The following is a 22,510-nucleotide window of genomic DNA, read 5'->3' on the forward strand; positions in this document are numbered from 1 at the left end:
ATATCTACATTATGAGCTTAATTTTCTCCCCAAATTGATGGTTGGTAAAGAATTCTTCCTGCCTTCCCCCTGATTTCTGCTCCACAGTCCACTCCTAATCTTGAAATACTTCAATGTTGAATTAAAGGCTCTCACTTCTGCCGAAACTCATCCACAAATGCCCTCTTATGCTTACAGGGCTGCTCTGAATTCACTCTTTTGAATTTTTTTATTTCAATTGCATATGTGGAAGGGAGGAAAATTAATAAGCCTGTTTTGTCCATCATTTTGCACCTGAAGTGGTCACCAGCTGCTGGAAACTGTAATGTTTCAGCAATACTTGTCTTGCCATTGCCCCTTCTGGTTCTTCAGGAAATCTGTGACACTCAGGTAGCTTAATACCAGACACCTAGAACAGACAGCCATGAAAATCTGGGAGCACAGACAACCTTGCTGGGATACTGAGGCAAACAAAGATTCTCTCATCAAGAGATGACACTATTCTCTGGATAAATCTTATACTCTGAGTACATTTTTAAAAATTTAATGACATGTTTTTATTGTACATATAACAACTATTCTTAATGTATCTTCTAGCTGTGGTTCACAATCAATACTTAAGAACTGAATTAAGCATAAGAATGCTCTAGATTGGCCCTGTCCAATATCATTTTCTGTGACAACAGATATGTTCAGTATTGAACTGTCTCACATGGTAGCTTTTAGCCTTCTGTGGCTACTGGGCACTTACAATATGGCTAGTGTGGCTGAGGGAACGCATTTTCAATTTTACTTAATTTTAGTTAATCTTAAATTAAATTTAAATAGCCACACATGGCTAATGGCTCTCCCATTCAACAGTGTAGCTCTGGATCTTGAATAACTCACTCATTTAGGAAGCAAAAGATAATAAACACTAACAAAATTATAAATTGATAAAGGGTAAAAATGAGTCATATACAGAAGCATTATAGAAACTCAGAGAGTGCAACCGAGGGTTAGGAAGTTCAGAACTAGATCTGTCTGGTGGATCTATGTACTGATGTGAAAAAAGAATTCCAGATTAAAGCTGTGGTTGTGGCTCAGAGGTAGGGTACTTGCCTAGCATGTGCGAGGCACTGGGTTCAATCCTCAGCACCACATATAAATAAATAAATAAATAAAAATACAGGTATTGTGTCCATCTACAACTAAAAAAAATATTTAAAAAAAAGAATGCCAGATGCTGTGGGTAAAAAGAGCCAGTTGCGGATCAGCATATGCACATAGGCTTATTTGTGTGTAAAAAGAATATTCAGATATATGCTCATATTTACATAGAATATTTCCGGAAGGATGTTGCAATTGTTTACAGTAGCTACCTCTGGAGAGTGGAAGTTAAGGATCAAGGGAAAGAACTTTGAAATTTTGTTTGAAAAATAGTTTAACATTTAAATTATTTTCTCTTCATAACAAAGTTATAGGCATAGGCTAGTAAATGATACATTTCAAAGGCCAAAGCAGTCCACTCTTTCCTGTGACTATTGCTCACGACTAATCTTACATGATTAGTGGGAATATTAAACATCCTATAACCATGGTTATTCTGTACTCTAATGTTTTTAATACCCAAACATACTAAAGGAAAGCACTCTAAAGGAAATAGAATTTAAATCAATACAATGGAGAGGAGGCCAAGTGCAGTGGTACACACCTATAATCCCGGCTACTTAGGAGGCTGAGGCAGGAGGATTGCAAGTTCCTCAGAACAAAAAAATGAAAAGGGCTTGGGATGTAGTTCAGTGGTAGAGCACTTGACTAGCCAGTGTGAGGCCCTGGCTTCAATCCCAGGTGTCAGAAAAGAGTGGGAGAGAGCATTCTTGACACTGAGGAAAGGAAGGGAGCAGGAGATCAGGAATGCGGGTGGGAGGGAACAACGGTGAGAATCAGCACCCTGGGGACGTGGCTGGAAGTGGCTAGAGTCTCAGACTGTGCCATCTTGGTTCTCGTCAGGACATCAAACACCTCTTGAGTACCCATCATGAGGCAGACATTGTACTATTCTCGAGGCACAAAGATGAGTAAGAACAGTGGTGGAATTCGAGGACCAATGAGACACATGAAAGGGTGACTTCATATGGTACAGAGGGCAGGAGATTTGGATCCCAAAGGACTGGCTCATCACTTCCTGGTGTGACCTTGCACCAGGATCTGTAATCCCTGAGCTCCCACCCAAGTTCTTCCTCTGCAAAAGGTGGGGATAAAAGCTACCTTGTGAGGATAATATGACCAGGATGACATGCCTGGCCCCAATAAGCCATTAGCAATGCTAGTTCCCTTTCTAGCATATGCTGTCCCATTCCTAACCCCAATCCATTAAGGAGATAAAATATTTTCTTTGTTTACCTTCTCTCCCCGGAGCAATTCAGAATGGAGCACCCGTATTGTGTACACACTGGCCAGCGAGGGGACCAGAGCTCAGCTATGTTGGATGGAAGAGGGGAGAAAAGGGGTGAATGCTGGCAAGCTGTGGGCTGGTCCTAGGAGGACTCTGAAGCACTGCTGAAGAACATCAAGCAATGGGGAGCTACTCAAGGTCAAGGATGTGAAGCAGGGACGTGGCTCAGTCAGACCTGCATCACTTAAGTGATAGCAGGAAGGATATACTGGGAGGGCAGAAGGTAGAAACCAGTTTTCAAGTCTCTCCAAGCCTCAACCTAATCACCTCTAAATTCCTATAGTAAGAAACTGTTGATTGAGTGTATTCAAGCATCTAATCACAGTCATAGCCTGCTGTTTTATACGCACATGTTCTTCAACAGAGACACATCGAGAAGACTCCCGAGGACAGAAAGCAGCCCAGAAACGTCCTCGGGATTTCTCAAGGCACCAAGGGCAACAGTCAGCACTTCTGAGTTGGAAGTGAACTATGAAGAAGGCACTAGGCGGAGAACGCTGTACTGGTTAAAGAGGACACTGGAAAGTCATTACTGCTTCCGTGGGTCAGGTTTTCTCGTGTTTTCTTTCCCCACCTCCTCAGCTTAAAACTACACATGCCGTGAGCAGGCCAGACTTATCCTTTTGTCATGAAGCCCACGTCAGCAGACACAGAGGCTGAAAGCTCATTTGGGCTGCACTTCTCAAGTGGCAAGGAAGTGTTAGCTCCTCAGATCTGCAGCACAGCCAGGCCCTGTCGCCATGTTTGCTTTTTTTTTTTTTTTTTTTTAAGAATGAATTCCAGCGTAGAAGGGAAGAAATCTCCAGTCATTTTAGCACTTTCCTACCATCACTCTGTGGTGAGGAAAGCAGCCCATCAGTAGTCCAACTGCCTTCACGGGCAGAAGAATGGCCAGAGGTGACTCAGTCCACCCCTGACACTGGGGGGCCCTGGTATGAAGCCCCAGGTGCTGATGGGCAGTGTGTGGTGGCACAGCCCTGGGCACTTATCTTTCCACCCTCCTTACATCCTGACTGTGGTCCTCCAGGACACGCAGGAACACAAATGCCTTGTAAGTGTGCTCGGGGCCATCTTGTAGAAATTCCTGGGTGCTGAGCACATGGGGGACAGTTTGATTCTAGTAGCCATAATGGTGGGCTGACAGATTCCCTTCCCGGTGGAGAGGGCAAAGCTGGATGAAGGAACAGGAGTTTCTAGAATGTGGGTTCAAGGCAGTGGCTCAAACTGCCTGGGTCTAATGGTGGTGATAATGTGATAAGGAGCCAAGGTTCTATGATTTTCTGAAGATATATTTTTGAGCTTTGGGCTGGCAGAGCAAAAGAAAGAGAAGAAAAGAGGCAGCTTAGGCCAAATCAGTACCTGATAAAAGAGTAGTTGCTCCATAAAAACATTAGCTCAGCACTTAGCCCCAGGGATGACTTCCTGGTCCTTCTTCTTCCCGGCCTTGCTGGGTCAAGTTGAGTGGCCACAGCCGGGGAAGAATGAATTCTTCTAGAATGTTTCAACTGCAAGACCATATTCAATTCAGATTAAGGTACCCTCATCACTGAGTGTAAGTTTGGTAAGGGTTCGAAAGAGTTTTTTAGTTCCTCCTGTGTGACATCTTCTTCCCTACTTATTCCCATGGATTAGGAGGAGGCTATCTCTCCATGCATATCATTAGATGCTTATCACTTAGGAATACTCTTTGTAAAATGTCCTGTGTGAATAACCACAGCCAAAGGTCTTACCTTGGAAAGTCTTTGATCCTCAGGAGTTCTGTCTCTTCATGCTGGTCTTTATGTGCCCTCTACTGCTATCCTCCTGCCTTCCACCAATCCTTGGTGTGCTGCCTTTTTGCCTCCTGATTTTAAAATGGTTGCCTGACAGTTGGCATTACATTTGTATTCAAGGCAGGAAGCAGGGCAAGGGTGGAATATGAGAGCACAGGGGTGTCTTTCTTCATCTTCTTTTTTAATTGGAAAAGGAAAAGCTTTCCCAGAAGCTCCCTTGATGACCTCAGCCTGAATGTGTCACTTGGTCACCCTGAGCTGCAAAGGAAGCTCCTCAAGTGGCCTCCAGCATGGAAGAACAGGGGCAAGAGGGATTGGCAGTGGGTCATGCGAGTGCTGTCCAAAGTATATGCCACAAAGTGGGAAAATCCTAAAGGCTGTGAGGGGCTGAGGCCACAGAGGTGAATACCGTGAGTTTGGAGCATCTCAAAAAAAAAGTATGGACATGAGGTTCAGCTAAAGTGTCACTACAGTCCCTCAAGTCCCCCAATAGAAAGAGGAGCTTCAGATTAGCATTCAAACTGAAGTATGTGTGATGAAGATTTTCTCCCACTCTGTAGGCTCTCTCTTCACATTGTTGATTGTTTTCTTTGTTGAGAAAAAGCTTTTTAGTTTGAATTCATCCCATTTATTGATTCCTGCTTTTATGTCTTGTGCTTTGGGAGTCTTGTTAAGGAAGTCTGGTCCTAAACTGAATTGATGAAGATTTGGGCCTACTTTTTCTTCTATTTGGTGCAGGGTCTCTGGTCTAATTCCTAGGACCTTGATCCATTTTGAGTTGAGTTTTGTGCAGGGTGAGAGAGAGGGGTTTAGTTTCATTTTACTACATATGGATTTCCAATTTTCCTAGCACCATATGTTGAAGAGGCTATCTTTTCTCAACTGTATGTTTTTGTCACCTTTGTCTAGTATGAGATAACTGTATTTATATGGGGTTGTCTCTGTGTCCTCTATTCTGTACCACTGGTCTACAAGTCTATTTTGGTGCCAACACCATGCTGTTTTTGTTACTATTGTTCTGTAGTATAGTTTGAGGTCTGGTATTGTGATACTTTCTGCATTACTCTTCCTGCTAAGAATACTGTATTTTAAGAATACAGTTTACTTTGCCACAGTTTGGATCTTGAATAGGTGCCCAAAGGCCCATGTGTGGTCCTTAGCTGGTGGCACTATAGGGAGGTGGTGGGAACTTAGGAGGCGGGGCCTAGTGGGAGGTTTTCAGATCATTGGAGGCTTTTCTTCTCACACCCCAGGGGCCAGAAATCCCCAGATGTTTTTCCTCAGATAAAGAAACCTTAGATTCATAGAAGGTATAAAAGCTTGGGCATGCTGATTACTGGGCCACTGCTCTCTCTGTGAAGTTTCTAATTGCATAATTTAAAGACATGGCCCTTCACAATTTGCAGGCAGCAAAGGAAGCAAAGCTGCCATCAGATGTAGGGAAGGTAAGCCATGTCTTCTCCACACTTGTCTGAATCAAGGAAGGAGCTTGTCAATCAGAAGCAATATGGCAAGAGGGTTGGGATGGAGACAAGATCAGTTTTGTTGTCTAAGGCATTTATTAAATGTTTATTTCTAATTTTTAATGTGTATAATTCAGTATTTTATAAATATATCCACAAAGATGTGCAACCACTGCCTCTAATTTCAAAAGAGTATCATCATCCCAAAAAGAAACCCTGTATCTACTAGCATTCATGTCCTATCCCTTTCTCCTCCTTGACCCTGGAAATCACTAATCTACTTTCTGTTTTGATAGAGAGTTCCACTCTGGCTATTTAATATGAATTCATATCTGGTCTCTTTCACTTAACATAATTTTTCAAGGTTTGTCCATGCTGCAGCATGAATCAGTACTTCATTCCTTTTTATGGTCATCTAAACCATTTCTGAACACCAGGGACTGATTGCTCCTATCACTTCCTTCCTGCCTGCTGTGGGGAAGAGAGGATGGAGACCAGCCAGGGCAATGGAAAAGAGCCCTCACACTGATACAGCCACAAACACCCCCAACAATTCCCCCCCAATCTTCTCCAAGTAAAAGATACAAAAGGAGTTTAGGACAGATCCACCTGCAAACAGTCCTCACTGGACAGGGCTGTGCTTAGCACACAGTTCAGTGCAGCCACAGCCCCTGTTCAAGGCAGCAGCCCTGGCACACTCTGTAGATGACCACATGGCCAAATCTACCACTTGCACAAAGGTAAGCCCAGGGTCACCCAAGAAAAGCATCATTCCCTTCACCTCAGTGGTCTTTTGCTAGTGTCACACAAGTCTCTTAGCTAAGGCATTTCCTGGGGTAGATTCCCCATGAGTCATTCCAGGACAAATGCTCCTTGTAACCTCTCCCATGTCTGCCTGCATCTCCATGTTGAGTTGATGTCAGCCCACCAGCTTACAAAAATGTTTTCTGACTGGGCAGAGCATTAGGTTATTCTTATAGCTACTCTTCAACGTTCACGTCTTCTTCTGTTTCACACAAAGTAGACAAGGAATTGTGGTTCCCGATTGCAGAAGAAGAAATGGATTTCCCAAGGCAAGAGACCCAGATTCATTGACAAAAGGCAAGAGAATTTTAAAAAGGGGTCCTAGCTCTCCTCTCACTACTCTGGGTGTATACACAAGGTTAGCTAATCAAATATTCCTTTCAGAGCAAAGGCAAGAGAAAAATTACAGTCAATTCTCTAAGATCGGGGGGTACATATTTAAACCCAAGCTGTATTTTCCTGCCACCAGGTCATATATTCTATAATTAGGAGGCATGAACCCAGAATGCACCTATCAACAGCAAAATGTATAAGGACAATTAACTTGTGTGTCCCTCTCAATTCCCAATTTCCCCAACATAGACCAGAGTCCACTGTAAATTAAAGAAACAGAGTGAAATGGTATATATCCAATTTATACGAAAGTCCAAAATTAGACCAGGCCTGCTATCAGGTCCAGCCTGGTAAGGACAAGGCCCTGCTGGCCTCCCCCAGCCTCCAGAGCAGCCATACTTCTTACCTTCCCATCAAACTTGGCAGTGGCTCCTTCTCTGATGCACAGGTTCCGAGGGGGCAGAAGGAAAGCAGGGGCTTCTGTCAGGGGCATGGAGCCGACCCTTGAGGGATCCACACTAAGGGAGGTTTTGGAAACGTGTGATGAGGCAACCAACTTCACATCCCCCGTGGACTGCAAACAGGAAAGAAGAGGACCAGGTCAGATGAGGCAAAGCGCACCACTGTCTTCCCTCTAGACGGCACATGCCCAGCCTGGGGGTGTGGGCTTGAGGAGGTGCAGGCACCCCATTTGGTTAGTGTACACTTGGAGCTTCTTTCTGGGACCGAGGTTCCAGGGTAAGGCAGAGCCTGTGCCAGACTCCAGCTGCGGGGGCCTGGCCTGCCTCCTCAGTTCCCTCTGGAGAACTTCCTATCTGTCCCCTGTCCCCCTCCTCTAGGAAAGGGTGACTGGGACAGGAACAGGAGACTGAATGGTTCAGAGGTTTTATAACAGGTATCTATAGCTGCATTGAACAGTGGCTGACCCTTCAAAATCAGCATTTACATGAAACATCTGTGGCAGAAAGTCAAAAGTGTTTTTGACCAAACTGTGAGAGCTCAAGGGCTACAAAATACTGGGATCCATTCACCAAAAAGGAGAGTTTCGGGTTAACACAGAAGGACCCTGGGGGAGGGGAGGGAGGGGGGAGGATGGAGTTTGTGGAATGAAGGAAAGGGAGCAGACTAGGGACTAGATTGTTTTAAAAAATTCTTTTTAAATCCCATGATTAGAGAAGGGAGGTATTTTAAGCTCATCCAAGCTGATTCCTCTATTTATAACTAAGGCCCAGAGAGGGTAAGTAACTTGCCCAAGGAGACAGAGTAAAATGATGCCATTGCTAGCAAGAATACCTCAAGCCCAAACTCCTAGGCCAGGGCCTGGGGGACCAGACACGATGTGGCTGGGGGCTGGCACAGTTAGCTGGAGCAAAGGGGCCAAAGCGAGAAGTAACACATGGCTCCCCATTACAGCACTGATCAACTCTTTGGGGATGTTTAATTATTCTCAACTATAAATGTTTCTTAGTAAAGCCTGGGAAAAAAACCAATATGTGAAACTAATTATCATTTACTCTACGCTTGCTCTGTTTCAAACACTGTATGGTGTATTTGATGATCTTATTCAATTTTTTATTACTTTATTTTAAATCGACATATATGTGGGTGTGTATATATTATAATGTGATGTTTTGATACATGTATATATTATGCTATGATCCAATCAGGATAGTCAGCATATCCATCCCTTAAATATTCATCATTTCTTTGTGATGATAACACTCCAGATCCTCCCCACCCCCATTTTAAAGTACACATCATTGTTAACCACCTGTCTTTATGCAATAGAACCCCAGGTCTTATTCCTCCTATTTAATTGTAACAATGTCATGAAACATATAGTCATCGTTTTGCGAGTGAGGAATCTGAGCTAAAACAGGAGGAATAACCTGTTCGTTACACAGATGACTGGCAGAAATGGAGGAAGATTCCCGATCTGTCAGGTTCCAGAGCCACACAGCCCAAAGGAGAACGATGTGAAATAGCCAGCTTTATTACACAGAATGGTGGGGCATTGCCCTCTGATTTTGTTTTTATGGGTATAGAAAAATACACGTCATATGGTTGAAAGCAAACTGTATATATATATACATACACACACACACACACACACACACACACACACACATATATTTTCCCTATTTTTTTCTGACAGTTTTTCTTAAAACAAAGGGGTAGAGCTGCTTTTAAGAAATGTAATTTTAGGGTTGGGGTTGTAGCTCAGTGGTAGAGCACTTGCCTCCCATGTCTGAGGCAATGGGTTTGAGTCTCAGCACCACATAGAAGTAAATAAAATAAAGGTCCATCAACAAAAAAAGCATTTAAGAAAAGGAAATCTGATTTTAAGTATTCCATCCTTCAGGTGTTTGACTATCTCCCTGTAGTTGGCCATATGGACAGCTGCTAAGTCTTTTATGGTAAAAACTCCTGTGATGAGCCTTAATCTGTGTCTAAATCTCTGAATTCCTGATGTTTCCTTCAGATGGACTGAAGGTGAAGTCAGTGCAGGCACAAACCTGAGGTCTTGGTTGCAAACAACAGAAACCAATCCCAGCTCTCATAAATGGAGGAAGGCTTTCTGAAAAGAAGTGGGGATGAGGGGATCCAGCATCCAGAGCAGGGGCTAGAAGCAGGCTGCAGCTGAGAGAAGTTGGGTGGTTAGACTGCAGCCAAGGTCACTGGCTACCAGCTGCCACCACCTGCAGCTCATCCTAGTATCCCTGTGTCAAGTCCTAAGTCCAGGCGGAAGCCCGAGCAGGCTGGGGCAGCTCCAGGTTGGGGACCATGTCTTACTCACCATGACCTCCCTGTGCCTGGCACATCACAGGCATGAAACAGATCTGCTGAATGGAAGAGACACCTAGTTTTTCCTGTTCTGTTCGTTTTCTTTGGCTATTTGGTCACATAATTAAGTTCCACTCTATGGGTCAGGTAAAGGGACACAAAGGAACAGTGGTATATGGGTCATATAATTAGCTTGTTTACATTTAATATCTAACTAAAATAGGGCTCTGTCTTTTAAAGTATAAATTACAGTAACAAAGTGGCTAGGTTTGTTTGTAACTGGGTACATTCTCTGCTTAACAAACCTTGCTTTCTCTTTCACTGATAAGGTATTAGCTTTGCAAACAAAATTCCTTTCCCAAAGATAAGACTCACAACCTGACCACAGCAGGAAACAACAAAAGTAAACACTATGTAGCACTTAAAACAAATCAGAAACTGTACTAAACACTTTGTAAATAATAAACAGATCCCTTTCCTCCTCACAACAACATTATGAGACAGATAATCTTACCGTCCCCATTTTAGGGATCACAAACCATGTTCAGTCACGCAGTAGGGGACAGAACTGGCATTTGAACCTAGGGATGAGGCACCTGAGCCCCTATTTTGAACCACTGGGTTCTCTGGTCTCCTGAAGCAGTCAGAGTTGGCTGGTGGGAAGGGAGTCTGATGTTGGTGTAACAAGGGAAAAACTGATATTTCAGGATAAAAATTTTTCAAGGAAAAACAAAGAAGAAATCAGCCCAACAGATCAATGAGCAGAAAATATGACTCGAACAGAAAAAAATGACTAGTAAATAAATACAGTCAAGCCCAAATAATCCAAGAGTTAAAATTAAGAACAAACTTTTTTTTAAACTAACCAAAATGACATTTAAAGCTGGCCATGGGGAGATGGGCATACTCATATCCTCCTAGGGGCAATACAAATTAGTACAATCTTTCTGGAAGAAATTTGTCTAAAAGATTCTAAATTAACTGTCCATCTCTTTTCCTAGTAATACCACATTATGAAATATATTATGGTGGGCTGGGTGCAGTGGTGTGGGAAGCCGAGGTAGGAGGATTGCAAGTTCGAAGCCAATTTCAGCAATTTAGCAAGGCCCTAAGTAATTCAGCAATACCCTGTCTCTAAACAAAAACTCTAAAAAAAGGTGGGGGGCTGGAATGTGGTTCAGTGGTTAAGCATCCCTGGGTCAATCCCAGGTACCGCCCCCCCCCCAAAAAAAAAAGAAAGAAAAAGAAATATATTATTGGGAAAGAATCAGAGATGCAGCCCAAAAATTATATGAAGAACGCTGATTGCATTATTTATAGCAAAACAGATGAATGGATAGAAAAGATGTGAGACATATAGATATATATCTATATATATATAGATATATATGTGATGGAATATTACTCAGCCTTGAAGAAGAATGAAATGATGGCATTTGCCAGTAAATGGATGGAGCTAGAGAATATCATTCTAAGCGAAATAAGCCAATCCCAAAAAAACAAAAGTCAAATGTTTTCTCTGATATGCAGATGCTAATTCACAATGTGGGGGTGGTGGTGCCTAGGGAAGAATAGAGTTATTTTAGATTAGGTAGAGGTGAGTGAAGGAGAAGAGGGGGTTGGAGATGGAAGGATAGTAGAATGAATCAGACATTATTATCCTATGTACATATACAACTGTATAACCAGTGGGATTCTACATATCATGTGCAGCCAGAAAAATGAGAAATTATACTGTATTAAATATGATGTATCAAAGTGCATTCTACTGTCATGTATAACTAATTAAAACAAATTTAAAAATTAAAAAAAGAGGTAGACATACAAAAGATCCAACCGTGAGAATTGGTTACATATGGTAGTTAAAGATCCAACTGTGAGAATCGGTTACATATGGTAGAATACCAAGCAGTTACAGGAGTATGTATTTACAAGGGAAACGATGATATAAATTAATGCTATAGAAATCTTAAATTAAAAGCAATTCATTCTGGAAAAATTCAAACATACAGAAAAGTAGAAAGAATGATAAAATACGCACCCCAAAAACCAATATCTAAATTGAACAATTAATATCCTGCCATATTTAACAAATTATTGTGTTTCTTAGCGTTTTTGAAACCATTTCAAAATAGTCATGATGTGGTTTGTTGTGGGTGACAATGACTGCACATGCCTATCGGCACAGCGTGGCAGCTTGATACATGTTCAGAAAGAGCAATGACCAAATCCGAGTGATGAGCACTTCCAGATCCTTCGACGTTGGTCATTTTTCTGTGTTGGGGACTTGTGGCCACCTCTCCTCTAACTCCTTAGGGAATACATGAGTTGTGGTGACTACAGTTCCCCTGCAGTACCACAGAGCCTGGAACTCACCCCTCCTACCTGACCTGCTGGGTGCTCTGGTTTAGACCTGGATTGCCGCCCAAGGGCTCCCATGCTAAAGGCTTGGGACCAGCCTGTGGTCCCACTGGAGGTGGTGGAACCTTCCGAGGTGCAGCCTAGTGGAAGGAAGTTAGGTCATTGGGGGTGTGCCCTAGAGGGGTTCCTGGGACCCCAGCCCTTCCTCTCTTACTTTCCTTCCTGGCGCCCTGTGAGGTGAGCAGCTTCCTCCACCACCACATGCTCCCCCACCATGCTCTGCCTCACCTTAGGCCCAAAAGCAATGGAGTCAGTTGACCATGGATTGAAACCTCTAAAATAGTGAGCCAAAAAAAAAAAAAACCTTTCTCCTTTGATCTCATTTTTTTTCAGGTATTTTGTTATAGTAAGAGAAAGCTGGCTAACCCAGTACCTATCACCTAGCCTTCTTCTATGCCCTTCACCCCAACCCTTTCTAGCCTATACGTATCACTATTTTACTTTCCATTTCTATGAAATCAATCTTTTTAGCTTCTACATATGAGTGAGATCATGTGATATTTGTCTTTCTGTATCTGGTTTATTTCACTTGACATAATGTCCTCTAGTACTACTTTTTATGGGTGAATAATATTCCACTGTGAACTATGCCATACTTTCTTCATTCATTCATCCATTGATGGACACCTTGGTTGATTCCATACCTTGGCTATTGTGAAGAGTGTTCTAACAAACATGGGAGGATAAGTACTTCCCTGACATAATTTTAATAGCAAGAATCAGGATGTATTCATTCACTCAAAATATATTTATTGAATACCTACTATGTGCCAAACTAGGTGCTATGTACAAAGCAGTGGCTTATCTGTGTGTGGGTTTGAGCATTGAGTGTGTCTGTATTTGTGTGGTGAGGGTGGCAACACGGGGCAGGAGAGGAATGGGATTTTTATGCCACATTGTTATACCCAACTATCCAGGACCATGTGCCAGAGGGGCTCTGTTCCTTCTGTACTCCTCCACTCTCGCTGAGGTGAGGTGACAGATACACTCTGTGCAGCCAGGACAAGGACTGGAGTGGAGGTGGGGCAGGCAGCATGAAGATCAGGCTTTTGGGACCCTGCCACAAATCCAGGGGCACTGCCACTTTCCAGACATGGGCTGGTCAAAGTACTTCCATTCTTTTGACCTCTGTGTTCTTTTCTGTCAATTGGGAATGATATCAATCTCACGAGGCAAGGAGGACTGGAATAGGAGTATATGTAAAGCCCAGAGCACAGCATAAAGGTATTCCTTAGTGCTAGCTGCCGGCAGCAGCAGCACCTGCTTCCCAAGAGGAAGCCAGTCTCCCAACCTGGAAGACACAGACCCTGTTACCAGCACAGCAAGAAGCCCAGTCAGGCCCAGAACCCTCAGGCAAGGTAGCTGGGCGGGGCAGAGGCGGAGCTCCACGAGGCAGCGGGGCGGGCCCAGGCCCTCTGGCGGTTTCCCGTAGCACCGTCCTGAGCAAGCGGTCGGTGGGTGCCGGGCACGCTCTCCTCAACCCAACCTCTGCAGGCAGTTCTGAGGGTCCCCTTTCACAGATGAGGGCAGGGAGGCTCAGAGAGCCAGCTATGCTTGTTAAGCCTGAAGTGGCAACCAAACCAAAGTCAGGCTCTGCTGCGTGCTGGGCACTCCGAAGACCCAGTGAGGCATTTCCTGCCATCCCCACTAAGGCCAGATGCAATTGGTAGAGGCCTGGGAGATGCCCAGAGCTTTCAGGGGAGCTCGAAACTCGGAGAATTGGGAGCAGGACAAGGATCCTTTTTGCAAAACCTCAGGATTCAAGACCTGCTGGGGACAGTTACGTCTTCTGAAGGCCCTAAATGCTCTCATCAGAAAGGACACACTTGGCTTCCAGAACAGAGAGCCATCCAATCCAAGGAAGGATCTGCCTCCATGTTATGAAAGGCACATGCCAGTCAATACAGAGAGGAAACACCTAGTCCCTGTGGGTTGTTCCAGGGGGAGGATTACTGAACCACCCTTGGGCAGAACCACAGCCCAGTCACACCAAATAGCTCCACTCGCCCCCAGCCCAAGGCTCTGCCCACTGCCATCATCAGCACAGGTTCCTGCCACACTGCCAATTAATGGCTCCTGGCATATTTGAGAAAAAAATTAATAATAAAATAAATCAAGTCAAACCATCATTGTTCCCCTCTAATCCTTCATTAGGTTGGGTGACCACATTCCAACCAAGAAAACAAGAGAATTTGGATGATGTCTGCAATTTCTCTATCAGCAAAGCAATGCTCAGTGGCTGGAGTCAAATGCACCCAACGGGGGCTCATTCAGTACCTGCTAAATGCAGCTCAAAAGACAGAGAAGTAAAACACAGGGGAGCGGGGGTCAAAAAGAGCAGTGGCCCAAGAGCTACAAGCCTCCTTCCATTGATAAAGGCCACCTCCAAATAAAGTTTTCAGAAGTAACATAATTTATTAGTCACTCAAGGCAGTACTGAGTTAACTGGACTTTAATTTCATCAAAAGCACTTTAAATCATCCCTTGAACCCAAAAAGGAACACTCTGAACTATGGCCAATACATAGTGAAACTCTGAGGGAAAAAGACACAGAAAAAAAGTAAAAAATCAATGATCAATTCATACAGCAGAATAAATTTAGAGAAACCAGTTGTGCCCTGACCTACTCAAAATATATATTAACTTCAAATGATGGCTGTCTCAAGCACACCATCAGTGAGTAGGGTGTCCTGGAAGTATCAAGCCTGCTTAGCTGTTTGCCACAGATTCCCCAGCAGCACACACTAGTGATGGCACAACCACCCACATGCAGATGCCCCAGGCACTGACAGCTCTGTTCTCCCCTCCTTAATCCTCTCAGCAATGCACTCAAATCCGGACACATTCCCTAATCACTCCTAATCCTAGAGAGAGCTGCCCCTTGGCTATGCCAGGCTGACTTGCCATGACCCACAGTGACAAAGTGAGGCAGGGCCACAGACTGGTGAACAGGACACACCTTACCATGGCCTCTTCCTGGCAGCTCTCACGTGAGTCAGGATGCGAGGCAGGCACACTTCACCACCATGCCACTGAGATTCCTGTCCAAGGTCCAGTGAAAATGGAGAAGGATCAGAGGAAAATGGCCAGAGCCCAGGGCCAGAACGAAAAAGTTAAGGGGCTTTGTTCTAACTCTGCTCGCAGACGTTGCAACTTGCCTTCTGCCGGGCAGCCAACTTCACCCCGGAGATCTGTTGTTCTAATCCGCCCAGCTGGGGTGACCTTTGAAACCTCTGGCTGCCAGCTGCAGAGGCTTTCAATGGAGTCCCAGGGAACCAGGGGTGGAAGCTCACAGGTTTTTACTTGTTCGGAGATACAGATTCTAGTGTGAGTGTGGAGCAAGGGAAGGACCCTGTCAAGCAAAGAGCCGAGTCCTTGGATGGGCTGGGCACTTCCCCAACTCCACATCTGGCACGGGAACGCCACTCCAACCCCTTGGTACATCTGGCCCCGGATTACCACCCAGGGCTCACAAGACATTTGCCTCTTGAGACCCAGCTTTTTCTTCTTTAAGCTGAAGAGGTCCTGTTTGTGATCCCTAGAATAGGAGGCCAAGCCGGGGAAACAGATGGATTGAAAACTGCTGTGCTGTGTGATTCTTGGAGGGAATTGGGCAGAGATCTGAACCAGGCTCCAGGGGCTGCGTTCACTGAAGCACGGGACCTTGTGGCACTGCTGCCCCGCAGAGCCTCAAGAGCCCTCCTTGGGGCACACTTCTACATGAAGCAGCAAGGTGATGCTCAGACAAGACCTCTTCCAGGGGGCAGAAGGTACTTCCATGTTGCAAAGGAATTGCTCATCCTGTGCGACTCATACCGTGGGACAGACTGTGGAGGTCTGAGTCAGGAATGACATGAATTTAAGCTCTGTTGGGTCATGTCAGATTCTTGAAAAGCTGGTATTCTTCCAACACCTAGGGGACCCTGTATTCTCCAGCGCAGCAGTGCTCAAACGTTTTTGGCCTCAGGGCTCCTATTTATATTCCTAAGAGTTTTTAAGGACACAAAAAAGCTACCACTATTGAAATTTAGTATATCAGAAATTAAATATTAATTCATTTAAAAGAATCAACAGCCTGTATGTCAAATTTATTTATTTATTTATTTATTTATTTATTTATTTATTTAGAGGGAGGATCTCACCTATGTTGCTCAGGCTGGTCTTCATCTATTATTGGGCTTAAGCTATCCTACTACCTCAGCCTCCCAAATAGCTGGGACTATAGGTGCAAACCACTGCATCAGGCAACATAAATATTTTTTTTTAAATATTTTTAGTTGTAGATGGACATAATACCTTTATTTTATTTATTTGGTTTCTTTTTTATGTGGTGCTGGGGACAGAACCCAGTGCCTCATCCCTGCTAAGCAAGCACTCTACCACTGAGACACAACCCCAGCTCCAACATAAATATTTTTAAAAGAAAAATATATTTTCCAAAACAAAAAAAAATGTTCAAAAGAAGAGTTATTGTCCAGTTTTATAATGTGTGTGTGTGTGATGCTCAGCGCTCTACCCCTGAGCTACATTCCCTGCTCTGCAAATTTCTTTGATGTCTGGTTTAACAGAAGACAGTAAGATTATCATATCTACTTCTGCATCGAGTCTTTTGTGACATCACAATATTTGTAGCTGCTGGAAAATGCCACTATACAGAGAGATAAGAATGGAAAACAAACAAACAACATCCTATACAAAAATAATTTGGAACTTAGGGGCTCCTTAAAGAGTCTCAGGGACCCAAGTGTCCTCAGGGTATATTTTAAAAATCTTACTTTGGTCAATCTTCAAAATCTCCCTATTACCATCTAGTTCACTTCTGTCCTTAAAATAACACATGGAAAGGGAAAAGTGGTTTTATATGAATAGTGTCATGCAGTTTTAAGGGACAAGTGAGGAAGAGGGTGAACCAATGTCTAATTTGATTCCATCTTTTCTTCCAGAGAGAAGAATTGAAGATTTGTGGGCCAGAGAGATTTGCAGCCTGAGAAAGATGCTGATGCGAACATCTTTACACCAGTTAAGTCCATGGCCAACAGTGAACACACATCAGCTAGGAACACCTCGCTCACAAGATGGTCCAGCAGTTTACAGCTAAGAAAGGAAGAAATTAATCAAAGAACAATGTGGCTCACCACTGGGGAATGGAAGTCTTCCAGATACGATTTCTAGTAGTGGGCAACACTACAATGACTGGAAAGTCAGTGTGAGTTGGACAGAACTTGGAACAACAATTTGGTCAAAGACATGGAAGGCTTGTCCATCAAACCTGAGGGTCACACAGTGTGTTAGGTATTAAATATGACCCTAAAGATCCCCAATATGTATCACAGGAAGTTAAATGAAAAATAGTTTTTAAATGTCTGCACTGAAATCAAAAACAAATGCCCAAGTACAAAACAGCTGATTGGAAACACGGAATGGATTTCTGGTCCCACTGAGATTAGAATGGTGGACCCACCAATCCTTTCTGTGTCTTTATCCTGGTATCATAGTTTGCAGTCATGTCATCAAGTGGTCCACCAAGCAACGTCTGTGTCCCCCCAAAGGAGTGTAAGCTACACCAGGTCATAGGTCCTGTGTGTTTCCATCACCACTGTATCCTCAATGCCTGGAATATCGATGAGCACGTAGTTCTCAATAAATCCTTGTGGAATTCAGAAATGAATAGAAATCTGGATTAAAACATTTAAAAAGCCACTTCCTAATGATGACACTGTTTAATTTTCTTGTACAAGGAATCTCATGAATGTTAGCAATCATTAAGAAAGGAGTAGATGAACAGGTCACAAAGACAACAAAATCTACCCCCAAGAGAAATACTGGTATTTAGCTCCAAATACATCTAAACCTGGTATGTAACTCATGCAACTTTCCTATTCTTTTGTTCTCAGTTTTGCTGTCTGTGAAATGGGTATAATCACATTCTGCTCTGGGTTTCCTGTTGGCATCCCTGAGTGACATCCAGGCATCCAGGCCTCTAGGTTCCCAAGTGAATACATTTAAAGCCAGCCCCCACAGCTGAGCTCTTCCCCCAGACACCAGGCAGCCTCTCCCTCCCCATGGCTTCCTGGGCCTTTCCTCTAGGAAAACACATTAAAGTAGGGACCAGACTCCAACAGGCAGATGAGCTGCCACGTCAGCCAGACCACATCAGCAGAGCAACAGACCACGGGTGGGAGGTGCATGTCCACCAGGCAGCACGCATCTTGGGCAGAGAGCTAATTTAAATTGTCTTAAAAGGAGACACAACTAACCTCTGTCTGTCTGTCTGTCTCTCTCTCTCTCTTTCTCTCCCTCTCCTTCTCCCCCCACCCCCCAACAGATCAAGTCAAATAAACACAGCCACCAAAGTGCACAGTGAGAATGAGTGGGCCTGCTCTCTGGAGCTGGGATTCCAGCTTCACTTGGGATTTAATGAGAAGAGGCTGAGAGAAAGTTTCTGCAATAAAAGTAACATGTGAAAGAAACCCAAGCCAGAGCCAGAAACCCTGATTATAACCAAATTAGCAAAATACACATTCTAGCAACAATCCTAAAGTTCTTGCATTTCACTGACACATACCACCCTACAAAAGTAAGTTCAGATGTCAGGTTTCTTGAACTCCTACCACTGTCCCCTTCTCAAATGCCACACCTCCTCCCTCCATTCTGCATTCTCCTTCCTCTTTGGACCCTGTGAACTGAGTAGCATTTGTGCCCAGATAGAGTGGCCACACCACCCTCAGTCCTGGGAGACCAGGTGATGGACCCCAGGGACAGGAGCTGTATTCCCCGCTTCCATCCCAGGAAGCCGAGCAGGGACAGCAGAGTGCTCTGCAGGCAGACCGCCACGGCTGGACCAGCCTGAGGCAAATGATGTTTCTGAAAGCTGGGGTTTATTCATCTACAAAAGGAGGCTGTCACGGGCCCCACCCACCTGCAGGACGGTGGGGATCAGTAACTTCATTAAAGGCCCAACCTGGTCTCTGGCACAGAACAGGAGGCTCAGTCATGGTGCCTGCTATGCTGATGTTGTTTTTTAATTTCTATCAGAGGCTCAGAGGATAAAAGCAGCCTGGTCAAGAAGAGGGCCACAGGAGAAATCAGAAGCCCGCACAGGAGGTAAAAGGAGTCAGCAGCCCACATGCTCATTGAGGCTCCACTCTAGCCAGTTCTGTGACCTTAAGAAAGCCACTTCCCCGCTCTGGTGCAAGTTCTGTCCCTACATGGCTTGAAGCATCTCCCTGTACCCTTCGTGCCCTAGTGCATCTGTCTCTCAGGCTGGTCAAGCCCAGAGCAGAGTCAAGGGGCAGTCTAATCAGGCAGGCACTCCTGGCCCTTGAGACACACCCACGTAGGCCATGAGGACCCTGAAGACTGGGCCAATGCCAGGGATGGTCACCTGTGCAGTTATCCTGCTTTTCAGTCTCTGGCAAACTCACAGGCCAAGTTCTCTGTTTCAATGAGGCCTGTCCAGAGAAGGCATGCGGCTGGTTGCAGGAGCTAAGGGGAAAATCCATGGGGAATGAGGAGGAGAGAAAGAGCCACTTACTGTGCCAGGCATTAGACTAAGTACAGAAGGTGACTTAGCTCATCTAGTTCCTTTCTAAAATGGCAAATATTAACAGAAAAATTAATGGAGCAGGGCACTGGGGAGTACCATTTGCTTACAAAGTAAATCCAATATATTCCCTTTCTTTCAACCATGTCATTCTTCCTCCCTGTTTTGGAAGAACCTTGCACAAGAATTGACTGCCAAAGGCAGAAGACATTGAAAGACTAGAGAAATAGATGGTCTAATCCAGAACTGCTCAGAGTGGAATTTATTAGGAACTTATGGACAAAAAGTGTGTTGGGGTGGCAGCAGGAGGATCCCCACATCCACATATTCCAAGGAAGGAGGAAGGGATTCACAGGGTAAACTAGACAAAGGTAGGCCAAAACCAAACAGAATGTACCAGGGCTTTCTCAAAAATTAACATGTCAAAATACCAGTTAAGAAGCAGTTTGGGTGTGGCACTGAACACATACTATCTTAATGACATTGTTTATCTTAAAGGGTTTAGAATATGTGCCAGAGTCACCTAGTGGGAAAAATGACCAAGATAGCTGTAGTCAGCTCAAGCAGGATCTCCACACTCCCCTTCCAATCCTGCAAGCGCTTAATAATTTGACTTGTTCTGAAGCAGGAATCTTGTGGGGAGCAAGTGGGTTTGGGTAGCCCCCAGTAGTAGAGCATTCTCTTGGTATTATGGAGGCAAAGGGCTGAAGGGAGACCAGGAGAGGTGAAGGAGAAGAGTCACCTTTTTGTGCCTGGATTCGGCTGGCTCCTCCCTCCTCTCCAACACCGGTCATTCTACAGAAAAGCCTAGGAGAGCCCTGAAGGCCCAGGAAGGCAGCGAGCCTCAGGATGCTGCCGATCAGGGATCAGGGCTCCGGAGCTGTTGCTCCAGACTGGCTCAAGGTCCCCCTCTTCTCTGGGTTGGCCTGAAGCATATGTCATCCCCCACTTTCTGCAGGGACCAGGCCCTAGGGGGGTAAGCTGAAGAGACAGGCCTGAGGATACTGAGCAAGGAGGGCCCTCGGATCCTGAGGACACAAATGCAAGCCAACTCTGAGAACCTGCCCAGGCCTGGCTGCTAACACAGTCCCCACTACTCTTACAGTTGAGGGGAGACGCCAGCATCCATGGCCTGGTTCTCCTGGGAAAACATGAGCCGTGAGCCTGGACTACCTTGCAGCCAACTAGAGGAGAGGGAAGGAGAAGGGTGCTTCTGTGGATATCCTGCCCTTCCACATGAGGGCCAGAATATGTCCCCTAAGGAGAAGGAGCAGGAACACTGCAGAGTGAAGGGCAGTGAAGACTGCCACAACTGCACCATCCCCAGCTCTGCTGGGACCAGAGGCAGTCAGCATCACCCTTCTGGCGCCAGGCCATCCACTGTGAACTCAAGATTGAGAGGCCCAAGAATGCGTCTTTCCCAAATCCTCTCCCAAGTGACGCAGCGTAGAAAAATGAGGTATAAGCTAATCTGCTTTATCCACTCCTCCAGGTTCTGCATTTGAGATGTGAGTCTGCAGGTCTTTCTAATTACTCCATCAACACCATCTGCCTCCTCTGGCCAGAACCCAGGGCCTGGCAAACAGCACTGTGGTTTCCAGTGTTCCTTCCACTCTCAGCACCTTGAGAAGTGGCCAGGTGTAGAGAGGGAATAAGGAGGAAGGGGATACTGGTTGTCTCTTCATGCCACAGGAGGGAAGGTGCTAAATCCAGGTGGGCTTTTCCCATTTGATTTTCAGGTTGGCTGCTTCAGCTAGAGGAAGGACCAATTCCTATTCAAGGGTAAAGCTGAAAGCCGAATGATAAACACGGCCAGGATAACCACTAGTCCCAAGACAAGAGTAACAATAAATTGACAACCTACATGAGTTAGGTGGTGACTGCAAGGCAGCGGACATTGGTGGAATGTTCACATCACAACCTTTGTCTAGACATACCTGAACTTGAACCTTGCCTCTGCTGCACTGCTGGGTGACCCTAGACGCCTTACTTAATCTCTCTAAACCTCAGTTTCCCCATTTGTAAATCTATTTTGCAGGGATGTGTGATTAGAGGCAGTTTCAAAGAACTAAAACAAAGTTGATATTCATAATACCCAATACATTGTAACAGTAATATGCAAAGTAATTTCTCACAATGCCTGGCATACAGTCAGCCCTCAATAAATGGTAACTACAATCATGCGACTCAGAATGACATTTTGGTCAACAACAGACTGTGTATATGATTGCTCCATAATACTATAACAAAGCTAAAACATCCCTGTCACTTGGTATCACTGTAGCTGTCACAACATCAGAGTTCAGTGTTGTGGTGACACTGGTATAAACAAACCTACTGTGCTGTCAGTGATATAAAAGTATAGCACATACGATGACGTGTAGTGCTTGATATTTCATAATGGTAACAAATAACTATGTCACTGGTCTATATATTTGCTGTGCTTTTCATCATTATTTCAAAGTATACTCTTACTTATATTTTTAAAAGTTTACTGTAAAACAGTGCCATGTGTAAGTAAGTGTGAGTAAGTACATTCTATGATGTTGGCACAATGATGAAAACGCCTAACCATCATTCTTTAGAACATATCCCTGTCGTTAAACATTGCACAACTACATTAATGGTCAACTATAATATGATGATGAAGAATCTGAGTATCACCCCTCTTAAATATTGTCATTCACTTAAATATTGCAGCAATCACAAAGAGCAGATTAATTTATGCCTTTAAATTAAATTATTTTTAACAGGGATTATTAGACTAACAGTTACTACTTTACCATAACACAGGTGATTAGACAATAAACACTGCTCTCATCTTTACAAATTCTGATTGCTGTCTAAAATATGGCTGGATTGCAGAGTGTCAGGGATACAAGGAAACCTAAATAATTTTGTCCACTTCCTTATTTTGTAGATGAGGAAACCAGGGCTCAGAGTGGACTAAATGTATCCTCAAAGATCAGAGCAA

General features: G+C 44.4%; 1 protein-coding gene across 7 annotated transcripts in view; it reads right to left on the minus strand.

The window, feature by feature from the left end:
* Window positions 1-22,510, minus strand: part of LOC306670615 (myosin light chain kinase, smooth muscle-like) — a 125,874-nt gene that overhangs the window by 40,937 nt on the left and 62,427 nt on the right. For 5 of the 7 annotated variants that reach the window (XM_079155365.1, XM_079155362.1, XM_079155360.1 and 2 more), the window contains one exon: window positions 7,195-7,362. In XM_079155365.1, coding sequence (XP_079011491.1) covers window positions 7,195-7,281 — 87 coding nt within the window. In that variant the 5' untranslated portion in view covers window positions 7,282-7,362. Of the gene's footprint in view, window positions 1-7,194; window positions 7,363-14,952; window positions 15,649-22,510 lie in introns of those variants that run through there. The other 2 variants (XM_079155359.1, XM_079155364.1) reach the window with 2 other exon arrangements.

Source organism: Sciurus vulgaris, assembly GCF_902686455.1.
Source record: "Sciurus vulgaris genome assembly, chromosome: 10".
NCBI classification, from domain to species: domain Eukaryota; kingdom Metazoa; phylum Chordata; class Mammalia; order Rodentia; family Sciuridae; genus Sciurus; species Sciurus vulgaris.